Source organism: Dufourea novaeangliae, unplaced genomic scaffold, assembly GCF_001272555.1.
Source record: "Dufourea novaeangliae isolate 0120121106 unplaced genomic scaffold, ASM127255v1 scaffold25, whole genome shotgun sequence".
NCBI lineage: Eukaryota > Metazoa > Arthropoda > Insecta > Hymenoptera > Halictidae > Dufourea > Dufourea novaeangliae.
In genome coordinates, this window is record NW_015373901.1 from 2,441,251 (window position 1) to 2,466,870 (window position 25,620).

Sequence of the window (25,620 nt, forward strand, 5' to 3'; positions counted from 1 at the left end):
TAAAAGAAATTTCTTAGTGTACACAAAATGCATTAAATTTATCCATTATTATTGTTTGATCACAATGAATTTTTAATAATAGTGTGACCATAGTTGTACGTTAAGCTGTATTATAAAAAAGTATTTTGGCTCGATACTTCTGCACATCATTATATGTGTTTTCAAACTATCCTTCAGAATATTTTGTAAATAATTAGTTAGATAATATGATGATGAATTTTTATCAACAATTTTTTAATCATTCATGAAACTTGGAGATATTGTATGTGTATATTAGTATGTATTAATTTAGTAGCGGTGAATTTTGTAGGTAAAGGAATATTTACAGAGTGTTCTGAGGAAAAATATTCAAAGAATGTTCTATACGAATATAATAATGATGAAGATATTCTGTGGTTTACAAAGTAATGTCCCAGCATATATGCGAAAGCGAATACTGTATGAACTATTGGTAGATTAGTAAGTAGTTTAAACTGCAAACTGTGTTGTGTATATACGATGTTCTAACAAAGACAAAATATCGTATAATATAAATGTCTTTGTCTTTCCTTCGTAGAAATAATCCGTGTTCTCAAGTATTATAGTTATATACTTATCATAATCGTATTGGAAATTCAACATTTTAAATAATACATTGAAAATCAGAAAATGCATTCATTATGAAGAAACTGCGGATATTTGTGTAACTTCTTGCTTTTCCAAAGTAAAGAAAAAATTTAGAAACTTAGTAAATCTATCAAATATGAAACTGAATTACATTGCTAGAAACAGAAAATTTAATCAACCTTGTTGAAAGTTCTTGTCTGGCTTTCATACGATAGGTGCATAAGATCCGCAGTTTATTAATTATGAGTACTATACACTTTTATATATTCAATTTATTTAACACCCGAAACAAAATTTATTATTCTATTTTCTTAGAAATATTGAAATCTCCTTCTTAATCAACCAATATAATATGTAATTAATATAAACTAAAGTTTCTCTACAGTGATCTTATTTTTTAATCATCTATGAAATGAAAAAATTCTTAATTTATTTTACACAGATTTACTTCTTACTTTTAATTCTGATATTAAGTCTTACTGCCTTCTTTATTTAGTTTTAAATCGAAAATGTAAATAGAAATATTGATAATTATCGTTTTTCAGTAAAAATTTGTTTATAGCAAAGATTTATGTAAAGATATGAAATATTGTAACCATGTACTTTTTGTGAACTGTAAAGAATGCTTCAAATACTTGTGTAATAAGAACAATCACATGCTCGCCATAGTTCATACGAAAGATGTCACGAGAAAGATACTATTTTTTGCTAGTACAAAGGAATAGTACTGCTTGGAGTAAATTTATGGTATGTTTGATGTAAAAGTAGTGCTGCAACTGGGACAATAAATAGATCTAGAATTACTTTGCACGGTTTGGTCTATCGAACGAGTAAACGTTCTTAAAAATTCTGGATATATTAGGTGTTTCAATAAGTAATACACTATTTCTTTCAATTATCATATGATGTATTCTAAATTAAAAATAATTTCCTAACTATTCACCGACTAATAACGATGTGGGGTGTTTGAAGATCATTGTTAGTAAAAATGAAACATAAAAAATCCTTGATTTCCATAGAATACTGATTTCTTCAAGAAATAGTGGATTACTGACTGGCACACCTAAAAATAAATTATTAACTGCTTCATATGCACTCGTTATAATTCTGCACAATTTGTATTTGTAATACACCATCCAATCGTAATAACTCAGTACGAAATGTCGCAAAATTATAATGAAAATATTCGTCATATTCATAAAATTTTAAAACAAAATTACGAACAATTTTGATGCCAGGCGAAAGATATAAGGAAAATATTAGTTTAACAATAGTTTTAAGAAGGTGTCGAACTACAGTTGTATTTAATATAAAAAATAAGAACGTTTCCTCGGTGAAATAACACGGATTGCTGTTAAACGGGACCAACGGGAAGTAATAAACAGAAATGTAACCTGTGTGTACGTATGTACCTGTTATATCGATGTGCGAAATTTTATTTGAACATGTGATTTCGTTTGTTGCAAAAAGTTATACATTTCAATGAATAGATACATACCTGTGTGTATTATAGGATAAATAATTGTTGGACATGTCTGTCCAAGTGTCTTCGTTACTATATCAACGAGGATGAAATAAATTGTGTATTATGCACATTCAAGACCTTTAACTTTTGACTTCTATTACAATTATATTAGGTGTAATATTATATTAGGTGTATCAATAAGTAGTCGATAATTTTTTTGGCGAAACTCTGTATTCGTTTCGAACTTATTCAAACACGAATCCTATTGTAACAATATTCGTTATTTGTTTCCATTATTTTCCGCCATTTTGACTAAACAGAAGATTGGAAATATATTCTGAATCTAAAATTTAAAAGAATAATTCAGAACTATAGTGAGTTACTTAGTTATTCCTAATAAATAAAACACTAAAGCTCAAAAGTATCGTCAAAATTACACATTTTATTAAAATTGATGGCGCCCAAATAAGTAAAGTATATCAATAAGAAGACATGCTGAATTTGTAAATCAAAAAAGTGTAAATACATATCCAATAATTTAAGACAATCATCACTTTGCACTTTACAAGATACATGGTCATCAATCTTTTTGTTACAGTAAATTTTAATAACAAAAATTTCAGTTTTGTGCTGACATTGATACATTCATGGACAACCAGCGTGCTCTCGGACGAAAAACCCGACATATATACATTTTCGGTGTTTCTATTTTTTTAATACCTCCACCGAATTCTTCACTGACTCAGCTTTTATCGGACGGTTTTTTCGGTGGACCTCCAAATCGTTTCGTTAACTGGATTATTCTTTCAGCTTCACGAATACCGCTCAACCGCGCCCCATGAACTGTACTATAATGTCCTGGGATCGTGGCTTCCCCAGCAAACAACAGAATAGGTGGTATTGGTTCACACGTTCCTAAAGAAACATGCAAATAAAGAACTCTGTGAAGATAGAAAAAAAAGTAAAAAATCAAATGTAAAAAATCACCAAAGGTTTCTACTGAATTTTCACTTTGAAAAATATTTTGTATTATATGTATCGATTAAAATACGAGATTAAATACTTCAATCTCAGATCATCGCAAACGCAACCTGACGCGTTCCAGATGGCGCCAGCGAAGCCTGAGCGACCGGAAGTCTCATACAGTGGGTAAAAAAAATATTCTCACATCCTTTAAAATAGAAAAACTTTTTTAAACTTGAACCAAGTGACTTGAATTTTTTCGTGAAGTTAGAAAGATTCCTTACAGTTTCAGATAAAAAAGTTGTAAAAAGCGACCATTGCTATATTCTTCGCGATTCCGACCAATAACAATTTTTTCAAAATTTTTTCTGACTAATCTTTCTAACGCGAATACCTTTTCTATCCACTATATATGTATACAAATTTTTACTAGAATGGATATAACACGAAATCAAGGAATATAAATAAAAATAATTGACACCAACATTGATAAAGATATCAGGTGGATCCAAAGTACTTAATACATTCATTGAGAAAATTTGTTTCGTGAGTTAGAATTCCGTCTGGAATTTCCTTGATCACCAGCATTGCACCTGTTGAAATTGTTAACGTGGTTCTGGTCTCGTCGTAAGGGATAAGGAGTACCTGGCAAAGGACTAGCTAGATCACACTGATGGCCAACAGTACTATCCAGTCCCATGTAGCTATATGCACCGGCAAAGTATTGATCCATGCACCATTTGCTCCTGAGAAGATTAGCCGGATACGGGAGCGTGGGATCACCGGTGAATTGTCGGAGAACTCTTGTTATCGACTCCACGACCTCTTCGTCCGAGCACAATTCCATATCGGCCGCCTCGCGGCCGCAAATCCATGCACACAGAACGTGCTGCGAGGTCGACAATTCTTCGATATTAGAGATTCCTAATACGTAAAAAGGCTTCTGTGACGTGAATGTCAAATGGAAAGATCAGACGTTCTTCTGATCAAATATGTAACAAAAATTAATCAATACGTTCTATAGCATAATCCAAAATCTAATTTTTTTCTTCTAGGAAAGGGCAAAAGCCACTTTTTTTCTGCCTCCTCCCTCTGAGTACGTCCATGTTTTATAGTATTTAATTTTACTTACACTGCTGTTTATAAATATTGGGACACCCGGTCTATATGCAGGAATCATAATGCTTCATTAATAATATATATATTGTGAACCACATTTATTTTTTTATATTTAAATACACGTTGTCAATTGACTTTTAAGATCCCACAAAAAATATTTATTTCCCACTCAATAAGGAGTTACGAAATTATTATTTTAATTACTATTGCACTAATAAGGTATTATCACGTTATCTTCGATAAGTGTCCTAATATTTATGGACGGGAGTGTGTATGTGTTGCTCCTATGTATTAGTGAAGCATATGTTAACTAACGAAAGTAATTGATAGTGTACTGATGAAAGAAATTGATTGCATTTTTTCTTTGTTTTATATTATTCTGTTTCTCCGATCCTCTGTGAATTTCGATATTACTATTGTATACTAGTATTAGATTGTTCCGCAAATCTTCGCGTTTTTCGCACTTTCTAAAACGAATCAAACTTATATAATTAATGACCCTACTCTCGGACACGTAATCTTTAACTTTCTTCAATCTTTTCTCTAATGTTCTTGAAGTGAAAATACGAAGTTGACTTTCATATGACCTCTACGCGTCCACCTAACAAAAAACTATTCACATCAAATTATGTGCTTTTCGATACCATATAAGTTTGGTCTGACACATGTTTTTCTATCACCAGTAACAGACCAGATATTCAGGTGGCCCGTTTTCGGTGCTCCACCTTGTATTTTTCATTCTGAAGGTTGCAATGTGTACCCTACCATATTTTATAAATTTTGTTTGTTCCTACAGCATCATTACACCGGTATGATTGTTAAGGTCGCTGAATTTGTTTTTTTTTTCTTAATGCTCTGTAAGCATAGATAGATTAACTTACAATAACTATTTTACTTTTATTTAAAGAATGAGCATTTGTATTTTTTATATAAATTACGCCTTAAAGTGATCGTTTTAGACACGTTTCCCCTAATTGTAATCGGAATCGGAAGGAGAGAGTAAAAGATGGAAAGGCACACAGAATGTTGCCGGACAACGGCATATTGGTATACATGTTTCGGTGCGTCGTCGCTGTACTAAAAAAGAAAGTACACGAACCTTTCACCCAGTCACATCTATCGGCAAGTTCATCAGCCGACCAAGCCAGTTTGATGCCGCCTTCTTTCCAAACCCAGAACGGCCGCGCGTACTCCAGGAATATTTTGTTAACGTATCCGTATCCCAATTTACATATAGCTTCGACTTTCTCCGCGGGCAACGCCGGGCAGAAAAGCTTGTCGTGTTGATGCTTCAGAACGCCGAGGGGCACGGTCACGATAACGTAATCAGCTGGATATTCTTCGCCGTCGCAACACTTCACTACTGCTCGGGGACAAGAGTCACTTATGGCGCCCCACCTGACGCAGCTCACTGGCTTACAGTATCTGGTGTAATAAATAAACAGTGCATGTAATTCTTTAATCACACTGTTCAACAGCTAAAAATTTTTGCACTTTTTAAGAAGCGTTTCTGATAGACCTTTATGAGCTGAATACGAATTTTCAAACCGTTTCTTTCCAGCACGTCCAGTTTTTTAAATGAATTAAAGAATATCAGCACAAAGTGGTGTGTTTTCGGTGTCCTTTTCACTTTAAATGCTATTTAAATATATTTAGATGTCTATACAATAATAGTAATTTATATCATTTTGTTCGGAAGAACCCAGACAATTATTTCGTGTCAAAAGATATTGTATAACTATTACTGTAGAAGCACAATACAGTTCCAAAGTAGACAATTTGCAATGTTTTTAAAAATTGATTTTCTCAAAAACTGGACGTGCTGCAAAGAAACGGTTTGCAGATTCGTATTCAGTCCATAAAGGTCTATCAGAAACGCTTATTAGAGGTTACAAGAACGAAAAAAAATTCAAATTTGTTGAACAGTGTAATTGGACTTAGGATTTTGTGCATTGATGGATAACTGGATCCGATGAAATGGATAACTAGACTACGCATTTGTAGCAGTGACGAGCAACCTTTGCTTTTTGCACAGAGTCAAAATTGAATATCCAATAATCCCATCGGGCCACTGCAACTGCAATTTTATAAACGTAATTTATTAATTTAGAAATTATTGAGTTCCTTTATCTTTCGTTTCATTTTTGTCACTTTAGGTAATTAAAATGCATCGTACAAATAACTTCGGCGGGCCCTTGGTAAATAACTGTCGCGCAGAAGGTTGCACATCACTAGACTGTGGATCTTATGGAAAATAATATTTTATAGAACAATTTACGAAAACAGAATTTGTTCATTCTGAAACAACAATGTGTAATTCTTTTTTCTTTAGGGGGTTTATCGGGTTCAGAATGAAATAAAAAATATTTTGAACTTGATGAATTTCTCGTCTCCTATTGCATTTCACAGACTCTGTTTTGTTATAAATTTATAAAAGCTGCAGTCTACACATCACTGATTTATAGAATTATCTGACCGTGTAAAGTTCACTATAGTATAGATTTTGAGAAACCTACCAAGACCCACAACAAAGTACACAAATTTTCCTTTGCATGCAATTTCAAGAGATTTATCCATAAAACGGTATATTTGCAGAAATAACTACGGTCTATTGAGGGCTTACTAGAAACGTTTAAGGAATTTTAACTTTAACCAAACTGTGTTATGAACGTCCCCGATTGTACACGAATTTTTGATTCTTGTATCATGTATGTACTACTATTTGTGAAGAAACGGGACTTGCCCCCGTTACATAAATCAATAAGTAAATAAGGATATTTAGAATAACGTTCCTGAATGATCGAAATAATATTATGAAATCGCTCGTTCCCTAATTTGTCGATTTCGGACATTAATAGCGGCATTAATGAATCGAGATTTGATACATTCATTTGATCTGTTTGCTATGTTTATACACATCCGATGGGAATATATTTTAAATTTGACACTTTGGAATCAAAATTAGTATGTAGTTATGTAGTGATTGATTAATACATAATTGTATATTTTAATATTATATTGTATCAAGATCACTAACTTCTTTATTTAAATTGAATATTGCGATTTGTTGTGTATTGCAGTGTTGATCAGTCGCATCTATTAAATAAAAAAACAGCTGTTCTAAAATTTCTATGGATTTTTCAGCAAAAGTGAGAATTAATGACAAAAATATAAGCACACAGATCATGAGAATAGAGGAAGTAGTTTTTTGGTATTGAATGTTCATTACATTACGTAAAATATTACATTTGTTTAAATGTTTCAGATTTTGAATGATGTAAGTATGTCATTAATTTCTGTTGTATGTATATTTTAATGTATTTAAGACTGGTTAAAGCAGTCTATGTAATAATTACTTAAAGAATGTGTTTATAATATTAATATAATATAATATAATATAATTTTAAATATTATTAACTAACTTGAGGGAACAACTTGGTAAATCTCGTAACAGGGGGGCCAGAATTCCAACGTATCCAAGGGGCACCCTGATGTTACCGCCAGGAATCTCGATGTAACTCCCGAACTGATCGGCGGAAACGAGGGACAGATCGTCGCCGCATCGACACCTCACGCAATTCGTCATTCCGTACATCACCCTGGCTGCGTCGTATCTGAAAACGCAAAATCGGCAACGGTGTCGTAGGAAAACAATCCGCGATATCGTGTAATTAAAAACGCAGTGATGTAACGTGTCAGCTGTAGGATCTCATGTGTCATTCGACTGTCAAACATTTCTCCGTTTATATAACAAGTATAATGAAGAATTGAATTATAAGTACATTTATTTAATTTTCATTTCTGACTGATGTTTAGATTAATTTCTGTATTGGGAACAGATTCTGCTTTAAATATATACAGGGTGTAACAGAAGTGTTGTAGGTCCCTGAAATGGGTCACTGCTGAGGTGATTTGGAACGAGTTTGTCCTTAGCAAAAATGGTATCGAAGGCTTTGTTAAGGAAAAACTTGTTCCAAATCATCTTACAAGTGCCACATTTCAGAGACCTACAGAACTTTTCTTACACCCTGTACATATATACCATTTCGAATGTTTGCTTCGCCGTATGACAGGTGAACCCGGAATTACGATAAATCATTAACAGGTAATTTCATTTGAGGTGGATAGAATATCTTAGAAGGACTTATATAGAACCTCCGTTTTAACTGTTAACGAATTCATTACTTCAGGAAGTAAGGAGACGTCATTTCTATATTTTATAGTATGGAATAAAGTGTATCGATTCTAAAATTTAAATGTCTATCTTCATTTAAGTAGTACACAGTTCTGATGAAATTTTAAAGTAATTTTGTTCTTAAGACTCTCCAGTTATACAAACTAACGAATATAAAAATTTTATAATGAGTTACAGCAACCTTTTCTTAAATAATTTTAGACGATTGAAAGATGAACGTCTGATTATTGAACGTTGATACAAAAGTAATGGATAATAATTGGTGGCTAAATAGTGCTCAAGATTTTATAAGTATTGTATGTATTCTTAAAAAAACATGTACATCTTTATATCACATCTATAACCCTGATATTTTCAAAACCTTCATTATTTATTTAAATCACAAACATTCGTTGAACATTTAAATTACTAAACAGTACTCAATTTAGATTAAAAAAATATTTCATACGACCTTTAACACTACGTACGCGCTGCAATTAGTAGTCAACGTTACCGCGAGAACTCGGGTGGTAGACTGGCGCTCTGATTGGTCGGGGTTTTTCGTTAATATCTCGTTAACAAAGCCTCGGATAACATTTTTCTTAAGGAAAAACTCGTTTCAAATCACCTCACGAGTCTCCCATTTCCGGGTCCTCCAACATTTTTGTTACACCCGGTATAGACGGTAGTGGGAGTTTCAGCTGAGTTTCATAACTGCGTTCACATCACTGCTGATAAAGTTTGCAGTTGACCTGGGCAACTGTACCGTTGCTCCTCGGGGAAATTGTGGAGCTCCTGTTGTATTCGGACGCCCATGAAGTTCAGCAACGTACCGTGGGTGCGGCCACAGCCTAGGGAGAAAAGGGTTGCCGCCTGTTGCTCGATTTGTCGAAAGGTGTGATAAGCCGTGATGCTGACAGGAAGATCGATGGCTCGGCCGTCGCTCGTGCAGAAAAGACCCCGACTCGGATCAGGCCTGAAGACAGGCGGCTTCAGAAGACCCTCTTGAGCGGCTAGGGTGAAAACGGGATTCGCCACGCATCCACCCTCTATCCAAGTGGCTCCCATTTCCGCGACCACGTCGCCCAACCAACATGAATGAATTCGTCCTCCTGGTCTGCAAAAAGGGATTCATTGTCGACACTCCGTAATAATAATCGGTATGGACTACAATCTGTCTTCTTTTTAATATTAACCCTTAACCTGGTCAGGTGGGATTGTTATTACTAGACTGCGGATTTTTATGCAAAATGAAAGTTTCTAATGTAATTTATAAAGACATCAGCAATCATGGAAATATATTTTCCCTCTTAAGTATCCTATTGGGTTCAGAATAAAATAGAGACCTCGTTGGATCCGATGAAAGTTTAATTTTTTGTTGTATTTCACAGAGCTCTATAGGCTATAAATGCATAAAGTACGCAGTCTAGTTATTACTTATTACTAGACTGCGGATTTTTATGCAAAATAACATTTTCTAAAGTAATTTATAAAGACAGGCGCAAATGTAGAAATTTATTTTTCCCTTTAGGTATCTTATTGGGTTCATACTAAAATAAAAAAGTGTAATTAATAACGCTAAGATTAAAATTGATAGTTCTTATGGTTTATTTATTTACACGTATACTTTCACGAATAGTAACCCCCAGAATTCGGATATTCCAGTTGAATTTACATCTTCTACAAAATTTAAATTTAATTCCTATTGTTGCTGTATTTTATAATTCAAAAAGAAGGTCTAAAGCATACCTATCCGTTGCCTCTAAGATCGTAAAATTCTGAAGGCCGCATTGTACCAATCGATGTGCTGCTGAAAGTCCAGCCATCCCTCCACCTATGATCACCACTGTTGGCTCTGGCTTGCACGGATCCAGCATACAAGGATCTAGCTGACAGGACTCGAATTTGGCCAATTTCGTACATGGTGGAATCTCTTGTTTTTTTCCTCCGCCTCCACATTTTTCCGACGAGAGAAGTCTGTTCGAAACGAATAATACAAATTAATTTTATACAAATACTTTCTTTTGACAAATTTCGTATTAAACGTTCCCTTCATGTGTTAATCAAAATTGGTTCTTTCCCCGTAGGATAATCCACTACATTTAAAAGACACATCGATTAACTAATGAGAATCAATCAAAAAGGAAATTTTTATATTCACTGTATTCGTGTTCAAGGAAGCTATTTTGAATATTCCTTTTAATAAGAATTTTTTATTGTAGTTTTAAAATAGAAGAGTTTGTTAACCTGTAACATTTTCTTATCATTACACTGGGCAGGATAATTTTCTAAAACATGGTCCATTACTTTACAAACATTTTGTACAATCAAATTAATTCATTCATTCATATGAATAAAATTTCTAAATAATCTAAAAAATCTTCATTTATGACTCCAGTTTGTAGTTCTGTGTTTTATAATAGAAAAATGAATGACATAGACTTTGTCGTTTCACTTGCTCAGCAATGGTAACAGCATTTAACTGTATAGTTTCGAAGTAGAAATTAAAAGTCTGAAGAATTAACAAGGTTCACTTGCATTACTTAAATTTAATTAATATTCTAAACTAGTGAGAAGAAAAATTGATTCCCTTGTATCACGAATTATGACAGAGACAGTAGTCGATGGAGTCGTCAAACGTCAAAAATCCAACCTCTCAAACTTCAATCTAAAGTAATTTGTAACCGTACAGTGTTTTATAAACAGATTAGAAATGTCTTACAATATCCGCTTGCATCATACGTTAATAGAGCTCGTAATCAAAAGTTTAATGCTAACAATTTGAATGTCAGAACGTAATTTAAAGTATTTTTATCTACCTTACTAAAACTCTTTGGAACTTCTGAAGCGTTAGCTTCTGCCTCGTAAGTAGCATTTCATTGGACGTGAATTAGTGAATTTGTTCATGAAGATGATGATGCCTAATCCCGATAGAAATTTTGATGTTATTAGAAAGGGAATTTCCTTGTCGGCAAACGTTACAAGATGAGCATGTTACACGCGCAAACAAACGACCATTGCCGTCATGACGTTCGATTGTTGCTAAGATTAATTGTCACAGCCAACTGCGACAATTTCTGGAGTCATGGTCATTGAAACGTAATTAATAAGGTAATTTTTTTCTTTTTAACAATTTTATCAGATGCACGTCAACGACTACAAAGCCTACAGTTATGATCTCCAACTAAAATTATTTTTAGGATATTAGAATATTAATTTGTATTAACTTTTTGGAATAAATCAGTGTAAAGATTATTTCATATTACAACTAATTATAATTTATTGCTTAAATATTAATTGTGTATGGATTTATGAAATGAAATTTTCTTTTGAGAGTAATTCATTTATTTATTTTATAATAATATAATTTTATAATGTTATAATTACAATATTGGTACCATAATTTCAGCTTTTATATACTGTGTATTCCACATAATGTGTTATATTTAGAGAATATGAAATTCAAAATATTTTTTTGCATTAAAAATAAAATAGGAACACTAATAAATTTCATTTATCGTTTTATCTTTATTTAACATACCATTCTATACAATAAATTCATAAATACTAGTAACTTATGTTAAAGTATAATAATAATAATAATAATAATAATACGAATACAACATGTTTTAAGGAACACAGTTAATATCTATTTTAAATATTACTCTTACAAGAATATTTTCTTACAATATTACAGTGTATTTAAATTACATCACACAAAATTTTTTTCTTTCTGGTATGAGTTCTTGTAATGACTACCTTCGTCATACTAATCACCACAGTATCCCAAATTCAATTAATTACAGGCATTTGTCCGAGTTTCAAATTTTTTTATTACTTTGCCAATAATATCCTATAGGAGAACGCGTAAAAATGAAATAAATTGCTGATATGTATTAAATATATTGAAATCAACTATTTACAATACAATCCAAGTAATAAAACTTTAACCTTTGTTTTATTATCTCACTTTTGTCATTGCTATTATATTAAATTAAAAAGTTCTCACTAAACTGCGGACTGTATGCATTTATAAAATATCAAGTTGGTATGTAAAGTTCAATAAAGTAAAAAGATTAAATCGAAGCTAGTAAAATTTGAATACTATATTTAATATAACATATCTCTTAATGGTACAAAGAAATTTTTCTCTGATTTCGATTTTTGTGAAGTGGTCTATGGAAAAGAGAATTTACATAAATATCCACAGTTTAGTTACTATTATTTGAAGATTTTAAATAACATTATAATTGAAATTTGTATGGGAATATCGGAAAGCCTCAGAAATGACTATTCTTTAACCGACAGACACTAAATTCTACGATATCTTTTGTGTTTTCGCCTCGATATTCAAACTTTCTATTCTCGTTGCAATGTCGGCGGTAGATTTTGTGAAAGGCTCGAGTGATTCCTCTTGCAAGGCTGGTGTCTGGGATCTCAGTACTTCCGCCGCCTGTTTCGTAATCTCGTTCCACGCGAAAGTTATGTCTTCTTCCCGAGACAAACGGCTGCACACTACGAAACGGACGATCAATTTCTCGTGAAATTTCGCTGGTATGACATAAATTCTCTTCTCGGCTGTCAAACGACTTAGAAGTTCTTTAGTCAATTTATCGTCACCCTGAAATGAAAAAAATCGACCGGAATAAAAGATTTATCGACGTCTCGAAACTTCTCTTTACTATTTGTAAAATGAAACTGTTAAATATTTCATGTTAAATAAAAATTCAAGTAAACTTCACTGATTATTGGAAATTATGGAATTATAATTTCGTTGATTTAATTCATAGATATTAGTACAGTAGTAATATTAAATTAGTGGAAAAATACTATTACATAGAACAATGTATGTTTAAGACTACAAGTGAAAAATAAGAAATATAAAACAGAAGTTATATAAAAAAAGTATTTGAAAGTATTTGAATGATAAAGTATAAGAAAGTATTTGAATGGTAATTTTTGTGTACGTACCTTCATTCTGAAACAAATTAAACCCAGAGATCTCTCAATTACCAATTCAAATCGATTGTCGGATTTGACGTATTTTTCGAATATTTGCGCCAATTTCAATGATCGTCTTATGTGGTCTTGTAACCCTTCCACTCCATAAAGTCGCAGAACGAACCAAAGTTTCATGGAACGAAAACGGCGACCCAAGGGAATTTGCCAATTCTAATAAATCATTTTTACGAATATTAACTTCCATTTAAGATCTGATGATGGTTTTCTTATTTGTTATTTCCAAATGACCAACTTACTCTATAATCTGGAGCCAGCCCCTGTTTATCGTGCGCTAAATAAATTCTATCTATACTAAATGCTTCAATGAGACGCCTAGAATCTTTCACCCTGAAATTACGAGAATGTGTAATTTGGTGTCGTTCAACATAAACATAGTAGAACCTTCGTTAAATAAATTTTCATTCTGCGTATGCTCTACTAATGAAATATTTAAAATCAAATGATTCCTTGTAAAAAACTGATTAAAATACTTTTCGTACATACATAGTTAAAATTAATTAAACTCTCTTGCTATATTATGTAAAATAAAGAATGATTGAAGTTAAGAAAATAAGTTTCAAAATACTCGAAAATTGTTGTATTCGAAAGTTGATTAATAATCATTGATTTAAAATCGAAGTTAAATTTCTATTAATTCGAATAACAACGGTTCTACAATATTTTTGCTTTAAGATAAATGTATACACACCAGAGCGCAGAACAGTCGAAATTTACGAGCAACCATTTATGAGGATTGATATTGAAAGAATCAGCGTACTCAACACCGGCCATTAAATACCGATACTCAGGACAGACGAATGCGGCTCCTACAAAAACAGTATAATAATTCAAAGGATTATGTAGCTTCAATAATTATGAAATGAATTATTCGTGAAAATAAATGTTTGTGATTCGTAGAAACATAATTTTTTTGTTTAATATCCCTTGCACATTTTAAGAATATATATAATATTTAAAGATATACATATATCTTTAAAGCTCGATTGGAGGAAACAAAATTTCATTTGTATTAACAGTAAAATGATATCTTCATTTACAATTTTCAAATATTCTACACTTCCCATATATTTACTCGTGTAGACATTCTTGAAGAAATATTCTTTTTTATTTTTGTACGCCCTAAACTGAAATTTCATGCGAAGAGTTGCAAGTTTAAAAAAGACATATATAAATTTTGTTCAATACTGCAATCCTGATACGTTTATACATGTATATGAACCTACAATATTGGAAATGTAAGAATGTATGTCATCTAACAATGAAATTTGATATGAATACGGACACTTTAATAAACTAAGAAATTTACAAGTATTATTAACCTGCATAAGCGGCGTCTACGTGCATCCATATGTCGTTTTCATTACAAATGGGCCCCAATTCCTCAAGGTTGTCGAAGGCACACGTGCCGGTGGTACCCAAAGTGGCCACAGTGCAACACGGTATCAGACCTTTCTCCAGGTCCTCCTTGATCACATTCAGTAATGTTTCACCACGAAGAGAACATTTTTCGTCAGTTGGTAAAAGTTTCATAGGCACCGACGCTAACAGTCCCGCCTTCTCAACTGAAGAGTTTGATTGATCTATGAAATAGAATCGGAAAATAATTATTATTACATAAGTTATTCAACTATTTAGAAAACACACATGACACAAAATAAATTGAATTACGACTGTGTAAATATTTCTATTCATTACATTGATACTATACACAAATTTTAATCAAAACTTTGAATAAAAAATATTAATTTTTTCACTACATGTTATATGTGAATTAATTTCACTTAAATACAAGTGACTAATCAATCTTAAATAGAAAGTTTAAGGAATTATCTTCTTCAAGGTAAAATATCCTTTATTTTTGTTTTCTTAACATGAAATATGATTATAGATATATTTTAATGTTTATAATTGTTATTTATTATAATCGCCATTAAGGAAATAAATTTTAAATTAATATAAAAATTAATTAAAAGTAAAGATGAAATCTTCAAATACAATATAATTCGAGGGTTTAAAGAGGGTCAAATGACTGTCAAAATCTTGATAGAAGATTTACATAAATAAAATATTTACCAGATGTGTAAGCAATTAATTTGGTTTTGATGAAGGTTTCATCCCACTCTGGATGAAGACGTTTTATGCGACGGGTCGTTTGTTCCTTCGCAGCTAAAAGACACACTAAAGTAGCTTCACTTGCTGATCCCTAAATGAACAAAATAGGAATAATAATCAATACTGTGTAATAATGTTTAGAATTGGTGAATACGTCATATTTATATAAAGTCACAAATGTATTCTTTAACTTATGAATCTGGGATTGAATAAAAATTGTTTTCTTTATTTATGATATTATCAGGTTCAAAACAAAATCTGTAGTGATTTTTAATAAACTTTTTACTGTTTTGTGTTGTATACATTCATGTTTATTTGAAAAACATAAAATTCGTAGTCCAGCTAAGACTAGTTGAACCTTTTTACTAATAGAAATATTCTAATTTCTTTCAAATAAAGTTATGCGTAGACATCGAAAATATTAAATTCTGTATTATTAGATAAGCAAATATTAAGAAGTAAATAACTACACATTATCATTAAAACACATGTAGGAAATAAATTTATATTTATGTTTAGAGAATGCATAATTAAAAAATCGAAAATAGATAATACTAAATTTACTACTAACTTTTCCGAAAATTGCTGCATTTCTAGTAGAACGATTTTATAACACGTATAACTTATGAACCAACGTTTTAAAACGAGTAATTGCAATATATAGAATGATTATTCAATGATAAATCTACAAAATATTATAAATTAATAAATGTAAAGTGAAATTATCAAAAATCAAATTATCAAACATTTTGAATAAATGTTCGTACGATATAGCCAATGGTCATTCCTAAATATGAAAGCAATACTTATAAAGGCTCGTTGGTCTAGGGGTATGATTCTCGCTTAGGGTGCGAGAGGTCCCGGGTTCAAATCCCGGACGAGCCCAATTTTTTTTCTTTTTAAAATCACACAAAATATTATCTTTACTGTACTAGATATTAACTAATAGATAATTGTGGACAAAAATTTTAATAAATTGCAATATTTTAAAGGAATATTATTAACATCCTGCACTGTACATGTAAGTGTTGTCATAGCTTACGCTTATTACATCAAAAGTAAATAAATATAACATAGAAACAAGAATAAAATCATTTCTTTTTAATTCATAATTCAGTCCCTAAGCCAAATACTCTGATTCATATTGGTAATTGAGAAATAAAATAAAATTTACAGAATAACTGTGACAATGAAAAATGAATGAATTGTTAGTTACAGTAAAAATGTGCAAATTAAAGTGAGAAATTAATATTGTCAAATATGAGATACAGTTTTTAATTGAAAGATTTGAATCTGATAGAAGACTTTTACAGTTGTACTATGTGTTTTTTAATATCTTTCGAATAATTCTAAATATCAATTTTCTTCATTTCTAATTTGTAGTTCGATTTCACATAATTAATAATTATCGATTTCACAGTTTGTATTAAACTGTAAGGTAGTCAACACCTCATATTCGTTTACTTAAATGTGCACAAATGATGGAATGAAGATATTATACAATGTCCAATGGTTTCATTTTATAATAAATTTATTTATTTTATAATATATTTAATTATTTTATAATTAAAATAACAAGACACTCAATAAAGCGAATAAATGTGTATTTATTTTACATTTTCGCAAATCAGTGTATAAAAGTATAAACTTGCATAAACACCTGTTGTTTAAATGATCATCTACCTGTATAACGCCTCCACCAGGACCGTCGTTGCAGTTCAGAAACTCGTTCGGTAATCCTATTAATTTCCCGAGCCAGTTCATCATAATCACTTCAAGCTCGGTGCACGCGGGCGAGGCAAGCCACGAAAATCCGATACAACCGATACCGCAGCTTAAAATTTCACCGACAATCGCGGGAAAGGAGTTTGCAGTTGGATAGAACGCGTGGAAATGCGGTGAATTCCAATGTGTTACCTAAAAATACGACACACGTAGCCAAATATAAATAAAATATACAATTAAGCATTTCAGTGAAATGAAGTAAGTTATTGAACCATCGATCATTATTTAGCAAAGAACAAAAATGGAAGGTTTATTTAGTGAAGAAATAGGCTGTGAATGAATGAGAACGTTTCATATTATGTATTGTATTAGTTATTAATCATGCTGTTATTTCTTTTTTAATCTGTTTATTGAACCATACTGTTCGTCTCGGGTTATGTAATATAACACGAAATGAAGATTATGTTTCAATAGATAGTATGTTTTTAAATATTTGTTTTTGGTATTTAAACAATTATTTCAACGTTTGAAATATATTTATTCGTAGGGATATAAATCTGTGAAGTAAATAAGGAGAACAGCAGGGTTAGTATAATAATGTAATATATTCAATAAATATTAATATAATGAATACGATAAATGTAATGTATCATATTTTAATATTATATGTTTAATATGGTTACTTACCCCCGGTATGATGTATCTCTCGACATCGTTAAGTACCTCCTGCCACGTTTCCGGTTTTTGAGGTGCTTCTTCTGGCAACAAGTCACTGAGATAACCAGGCTCGACATCCGGAAGAACATTCCTCTCTCTCAAGCTGTCCGTATAGTTTGCTACGAAATCGATGGCTGCCTTGCCGAAGTCAATGAATTCCTTTGTGTCCATCGTAAACCGAAATTTCTTCGAAAACAAATCCTTTGATTAATCCTATTTAATAGGGACAAATAAACGTTGTTACAGTAGAAGAATGTTATCGAAAGTTAATATCGTAATTATTACACAATATAACATCGAATGTTACACAACGGAGATAACTTGTATAACGTTTAGACTCCGAGACTATTTTACATTTTTCACAATTTCTTTTAAAGTATCTTCTGGTATACTTTCAAAATTTCTACCGATGTATTTTTTTCTACTCGTACATTTTCAAAATATCTACCCTATTTAAGTGCAAACATTTAACTTTAATATTTCAAAGAATTTAAACTTTATGCATGATTTTAAAACAAGCCTATCATATCGGATGCATTAGAATATTCACAGAATCATGATTATTATATTCCATATTTTAACAAATGTTTATTTACGAATTGAACAGAGACATGTATTACGTAATACGATATGAACGTCATACAGTGATATCAATAATATTGATAACATGATTCACTTAATTGGAAACAGTATCGTAGTCAAACGATAATGAATACATTAATAAATCCTTCTTTGTGTCACTGACTTCGTCAATAATAACAATAATGTAACATTATTCATTTGGTTGTTCTTTAACATATTCTTTCCTTTCAAATGAAATTAACACTAGCATTTTAAAACATCACCATTGCACACGTTCATTGTTGAATGTTACACGGGTATCATATTTGTAAAGATTCATTAAAATTTCAAGGGCGTTCAATTAAAATAACCATGAAATACCGGTTTCCGGTAAAGAATTCAAGCAAAAAGTACATAATTAAAACTCGAATTACAAATCGAATTGAAAGATCTTATAAATATACCGTTATGCATGAAAAATTTCAGCGGCGAAAAAACGTAAAATTTTGAGGATGAAGTAATTTTCGATATTGCTGAACGGATACACGCCACATCAATATCGATTAAATAACTCGATCAGAACCGGTCCTATCCCAATCACTGTTACAATTCTTCATTGATTACAAACACGCCAACAAATTAATTAATTCAGTTGGGTTCTTCTCCGTATTATAATTCGTATGAACAATATTATTGCATCTTTTTTAGTGAGACGACACTCTAAATTCAAATAACAAATATTCTCCCAAACTATTCTTTGATAAAAACGATACAAGATATTAGAAAACAATAACGAACATTTCAAATGTCATATAAGTTTTTACTTTCCTCGAAAATGAGTATTAAATACGAGAAAATATACTGATTTACTCATTGATAGATACTTTAAATACAGGACAAAAGGTCATTAATTAAAACATTAGAATATACAGTGGCAGAAAAGAGTATCCATACGACGATAACGTTTACCATCAATTCACAATACTATTTTCAGTGTAACAACAGATTAAAAATGATTTTCATCAGGCAATAGTATAGTATAACATGTATATAATAGTATATAAATATATATATACGTTATACTATAATGTAAAGCTGTTCTAGCAGCCATGAAAATAAATCCTTCTTAACGGAATGTTACACTGAGTATTGTCAATTCGTAATACTGTTAAAATACGTTTTTCTTCGACTGTACGTCCTTCTAATGCCAATAAATCGATACTAACGGGTCGACAGTTTATTAATAACGAAACGCACCACGCTTTGTCGTTAGAATTGCAATCTTTCCGACACTGCACATCAACGTAACATTTAAAAAAAACAGTCCCTTATGTCTTTTAAATTAAATCTACGCGGTACACAGTTCGTATGCGTTCGCGCGACTCGAATTTCGCGCAAGAATTCACAGCGCAACCGTTCACTGCGCGACGTGGGCTGTCAGACGGACGGAAACACGTCAGAATTTCAAGATCGAACGATGCACAATCGGGTTGGACCGAAAACTATGACGCACATGTCGAGTCGAGAACGGTCCTCGAAGAAGTGGGTTCGCTTGAACCGCTGCTGGGTAAAGTTGAACGCCGGGCACATAGAAAACTTTCTCTCGCTTTCTCCATAATTATACAAAAAATTGATCTGTCTCTGTCGAGGAAGAAACTGAAAAGGTCCTATTTCGAGAACCGTTCCTACGTAATCCACCTGACAATCGAACAAACCGATTCTCGATATGGGATAATGCTGTCACCACGTATTTCGCTGTCACTTCGAGTCATTCAATGAAATTACCGGTAATCAACGACTGATTACATTTAATAAACAACAGGTGTACATTGTTGAGCAAGAACTTTATAACTAGGTAGTTGAATGTTTGAGAATTTTGACATGTAGAGGTTTTAGCGAATCTAACACTGTATTACGATGACATAAGTATGTATAGGAATCAGAATAATATGTATAGTAATAGTAATAAACTTGATCAGGAGATTACAGATTTAATATATTTATCGTAGAGGCAATTGTTTACAACTTAGTACAGTTATATTTTTAATACAGGTTACCGAGGTTTTTATTTTTTGTTAGACATCTTAATAAGCCAAGCATATTTCTATTTGCCTCCAATTTTTATAAGCTTCACAAAAGTCTATATTTGCATAAACATCCGCAGTTTATTGATCGGTAGTTGATAGAATTATACAAGCATTGGCAGCATACCACTTGAAAGCTAACGCAACAATAATTATTTTACATAATTTTAAATATAGAGTTCTAGTTTTAAGGAAACCGTAAATTAATGTATTGTATCAAAATATAAAAACTATTATTATATCTGATACTTTGAAAAGCTCACATTTTTTGTAACTAATGTATGGAGTCAAATGTTAAAAAGAGATTTCAATGTTTTCCCTCGGAGAGTTTATTAAGATAACGAGTAACGATAGATGAGAAATTCTATTGAAGTATTGACAGTTTTATTCTAATATAGTTCATACATTGATGTACGTTTCAGTTGCATAAAATCCGCAGTTTAGTTATGATAATTTCTTTAAATAACAATTACTGTTTCATTCTACAAATAAATAATGTTTACCAATGAATCGTAGTAATTATAATATACGTACGTTCTAATTAGTATTATTATCACTCTATAAGCATGGGTATTAATATTATTGCAATTATCATGAATATAAGGCTATTATTATGGGATAAATGATACGATACTATCACCATAATACGTGTCACTAGATAGAAGCAAATATAACACAAATTGTTAGACTTATGTAGTTATCTTATTTCAGCCATTTAATGCATAACATTAAACGAAGGAAGCATATTACTTAAAAGTATTTACATTTCTTAATTCATTAAATCGTTAAAATGACGAAAGGCTGACAACTGTCCACATAATAAGCAAAAACAAAGTAAATTAGAAAAATATAACTGCAGAAAGGATGTCCTTGAACTAATCCTAAACACCCGGAAGAGTATAAAAATCGAAGCGTTCGTGCATAACGGCCTCCACTTCTTCAAAGAAAATTATAATCAAAAGAGAATAAGCGTTACCAACAGAAATATATTTACAAAATACTTTTATTTCCTGTGTCATCGTTCTTATTCCAACACCGAACCGATGAAGTACAATTCAAGTTAGAGAAATTGATTTTAAAAACATTTTTTGAAAGTTCGATATTGTAAACCACACTTTTTATATAAAAAGAATTGAGAAAGAAATTGAATCAGAGACTTGAAAAATTACTGACAAAAATTGACACGAATATAGATAAGTCACTTCTAAGTAGTAACACGTTGTTACGTTATTTTATTTTGCAAAATAACATATCTGTAAAATACAATTGAATTTGTAAAAAGAATTATAATTTGACCATAGAAAATAATAAATTTATTTTCTGAAAACTTTTATGTTTTCCGACATTTCGTATACATATACGTAAATTTCATAGTAAAACAATATGCTAGAATTATTCTATTTGTATTCAACACTAAATAACTATAGTATCATTTTATTTGAAAAGAATCACAAATAAAAATCATGGGAAAGTATACTCCTGATAATTATAAAGAAATATTTATTTTAAAATCAAATTTCAAACACACGATTTCTATAATCTCTACATATTAAATAAATTTCTCAACGTTATAAACAAACATTGCATGACACGAGATTTATCAAACCTTATCATATTTTAAGAATTGTAGATTATTAAATTTTATTCGTTACATAAGTTTAGAGTTCACATAATGAATATATTTCTTTAGACATTTACAGCAACTTCCAAACCTATTAATTTAAACAAAACTGCTCACTTTACAGGATCGACTCGACAAAGCTACAGTCACAATCCATTACGAAATATATTCATCTCAAAATTGCAGTGTCAATATTTGCAAGGGAACCGAGGATCAAATAATTACCGAATTAATCAACAATCGTTAATCAGTGACCAGGGAATCAATAAACAATATGAACACTATCGAGTTAGAAATCGATAGTGAATCGGTTTACTTACCCAGGACTACAGTTTCACCGTGGTACAGCACAGGGAATTGCAATTTTTTGAATGGGTGCCTTCAATCAACGAGGAGAGCGTGTTCCACTGCGAATGATAGCAGAACCATCCCCTTTATATATCCTCGGCTGTCCGAGGCTGTTTTTCATTCATCGAATGTAAAATGGCTGGCACTTCTGTACACGCTTCTTTCTTCTCCGATTTTCATTGTTGTCTGGGGCAACCTTGATCGATCGTGGGGATGTGGTAGAGCCGATTTTTACATACGATTCGTTTTCCGTTAACCTGCTACACTTTCTGTCGCTTCGATTTAAAGAAAAATGGGACTCCATTTACCTACGATCAACAGTATAAACAATCGATCCCAGAAGAGTCTGAAGTCTTTGGTATTCGATCACCAAAAAAACGTGCAACGATTAATATTGAACATTGAAGTCACTGTGTTCGAAGGAATTTAATTATGTAACGCTTCGATATCTTTCGAATGTTTTAACGAATTCATTGGAAAATAGAAAAACGACGAATTATTTAATTCGTAAAGTGCCCAAGACTTTGAAGGTTGCAAGTAGTGATGGACATATCATTGTCAGACGAATATGGTGACAGACGCTCAATCAGTATCACAATTATTATTCATATACTACCTATTAATTATAAATTATATTTATATAGAATGTATAATAAGATTATAATCTTGATTATTACTTTGTTGTTGATACAAACTTGATACGTCTTTGAGGTTGATTGATAACGAATTTTAGGATACATTTAACATTCTTCTAATAAGTTAAAGGGTTTACTATTAGCAGGATAATCAAATCATTTAAAATTTCAAAGGATACTAAAGAGTTTTAATTATTAATTATGCAAATAGCCATATTTTAGTTAATTAGAGAATTATCAAATTTTGAAGAAATTAATCATTTTTTGAAAAACGTGCTAGTACAAGGCTGTTTGAAGCATTTCTAACATTGTGCTGTACAATGGAAATAGGCTACCATGTGATTTAATTATCGTATAACTTGCATACGTAGCGATTTTTCACACAGTATTTGCAGAGTTCGAAATCCTACTTATACCTCGGAGGTATGGCTCAAGAATTTATTGCGGGTTTTTGTGCAAATCAGTGGTGTAATTCCTTTCAATCAAACGTGTGTTCCCTTTCAATATGAAATTAACGAACCACTCATTCATTTACATTTAATAATCTAATATTATTATTATACTACTTTTTTGTAATTATTCAAATGAAAAAACGAACACAAGGATAACGTAGAATTACAATTCATTGAACTAATAGAATATTTATTAGTACAGAACTGTATGTAAAAAAGATCTGAAAATACATGAAAAGTACCTTGTAACAATTTCGTTGTCTAATTTAAAGATTTCACGAAACACCTTCTTTAAACTACACCTGAATTACATATAATTTTTCTGTTTTATGAATTTGTCCAGTAAATATATATTAATATTCAAATTTAAAACATTTTCGTGACACGCAGCCTTCTCCTTAACAAGTCTAAGAAAGAAAATAAAAATATATAGTACATTGTTGGATACGTTATTAACACATTCATAAATAAATAGAAAAATGATAAAAAAAAATAAAAATGAACCCTCGGGCTCGTCCGGGATTTGAACCCGGGACCTCTCGCACCCGAAGCGAGAATCATACCCCTAGACCAACGAGCCAACTTGCAAACTTTTTTCACTTTCACCATTACCATGCACCTGTCAAGGTAAATATAATCATTTGTTAATATATTATCATGAACAACTCTCAATAATACATCGGATATATTCTTCAATACCATGTACGTCTACAGAATCCAATCACTCGTACAAAGAAAGACTTTTAAGAGAATCTATACAAAATACAATATTCAATGATTGTTTGTTGCAAATATATGTTGTTAATGTATATGGGTGAATAAGGTATAGAAATAAGAGTAAATATAATTGTAAATAAAAGAAATTTCATGAATTCGTTACAGAAACTGGAGCGCTACCGACGGAGCCGAAACACCTGACCTTTAGTAATCATTGATCCGATTTCCACGATCACGTTCGATGTGAAAGTATCGTTTTTCAACGTGGCTCGTTGGTCTAGGGGTATGATTCTCGCTTAGGGTGCGAGAGGTCCCGGGTTCAAATCCCGGACGAGCCCAAATTTTTTCATTTTGAAACCGTGTTATCAATGATTTATAGAAACTTTATCACTCCGAAATGAAAATATACTTTAGTATATAAGATTCGAGCTGCACAGCAACCAGTGTTCTTGTTATATGTTGACACACAAACTGGAATTTCGATTTTATGGCCTAACTTATCATCTACTTTGTTTTAGCCACAAGACACCATTGATTGAATTAAAACATTTGTAATATTTAATAATTGATGCTCTTGGAAGTTTGATGCATGGCACTATGAGAAATTAATGTTGACAATACTTCGATGTCGTTTTTAAATTCATAGGTCAGTAATGTGCCGATCAATACAATAATCATTATGATTGATACATCGTTAACGTAACAATAATATCGAAGATGTATTTCGTAATATACGAGTATGATCGTAATGTTGTATTTCGCAGGCAAAAATAAAACCGATATAAGCACTTGGTCTATCTTATCTTGTTCGCGAGTTACAGTTGCGAACTTAGCAACTACAATCTTATTAACCATTTACAAAGACTGTCTATTATTTTGTGTACATTTCTATAATCAGAGAACATATAATCCGTGTCGAATGAAACTGCTTGATAATAGTTTATACATACAACCCACATTTTATGAATCTCTCTTTATCTTTAATAACAGGTTTAAAATTAATTAATGCGGTAAATATACGTAGAAACTTTCTTCACGTTTCAGAATGCATGAGACCAACTGAAGCAAATCAATTATTAAATATCAGCACTGCGGTATCACTTTTGCGGTACAATTCAGTCTTCAGTTGATGATTCTTTTAACATAAATACTAAAGAATAATGTGGTTATATAAACCAAATTTTTCTAAGACCTTCAATTCAGACAGTTGACAATGAAGACTAAATATCTATACTCGCGAACGTCGGTAATAGGACATTTAAAATTTCTTTTTAAAAAGAACAAATCGCTATTGAATTA

At 31.5% G+C, this 25,620-nt stretch overlaps 2 protein-coding genes and 3 non-coding genes across 5 annotated transcripts; 2 read left to right on the forward strand and 3 right to left on the reverse strand.

Annotated features, from left to right (window-relative positions):
• Window positions 1-2,776: 2,776 nt before the first annotated feature.
• LOC107193704 (peroxisomal N(1)-acetyl-spermine/spermidine oxidase) lies at window positions 2,777-10,219 on the reverse strand. Its single transcript, XM_015583197.1, has 6 exons — window positions 10,077-10,219; window positions 9,094-9,444; window positions 7,576-7,767; window positions 5,253-5,578; window positions 3,680-3,958; window positions 2,777-2,986 (listed from the first exon to the last, which is right to left on the reverse strand). Exons 1-6 carry the CDS (start codon window positions 10,202-10,204, stop codon window positions 2,814-2,816), a joined length of 1,449 nt encoding a protein of 482 aa, XP_015438683.1. The 5' UTR covers window positions 10,205-10,219; the 3' UTR covers window positions 2,777-2,813.
• A 2,426-nt stretch (window positions 10,220-12,645) lies between these two features.
• On the reverse strand, window positions 12,646-18,092 carry LOC107193707 (aromatic-L-amino-acid decarboxylase-like). Its single transcript, XM_015583198.1, has 8 exons — window positions 17,874-18,092; window positions 17,145-17,378; window positions 15,423-15,552; window positions 14,669-14,929; window positions 14,038-14,155; window positions 13,586-13,676; window positions 13,299-13,499; window positions 12,646-12,948 (listed from the first exon to the last, which is right to left on the reverse strand). Exons 1-8 carry the CDS (start codon window positions 18,072-18,074, stop codon window positions 12,646-12,648), a joined length of 1,539 nt encoding a protein of 512 aa, XP_015438684.1. The 5' UTR covers window positions 18,075-18,092.
• Window positions 16,275-16,346, forward strand: Trnap-agg. The gene has a single exon. It is a non-coding gene; the product is annotated as a tRNA-Pro (tRNA).
• Window positions 18,093-24,112: 6,020 nt separating the features above from the next.
• Trnap-cgg lies at window positions 24,113-24,184 on the reverse strand. Its single transcript has one exon. It is a non-coding gene; the product is annotated as a tRNA-Pro (tRNA).
• A 403-nt stretch (window positions 24,185-24,587) lies between these two features.
• On the forward strand, window positions 24,588-24,659 carry Trnap-agg. The gene has a single exon. It is a non-coding gene; the product is annotated as a tRNA-Pro (tRNA).
• The last annotated feature ends 961 nt before the right edge of the window (window positions 24,660-25,620 follow it).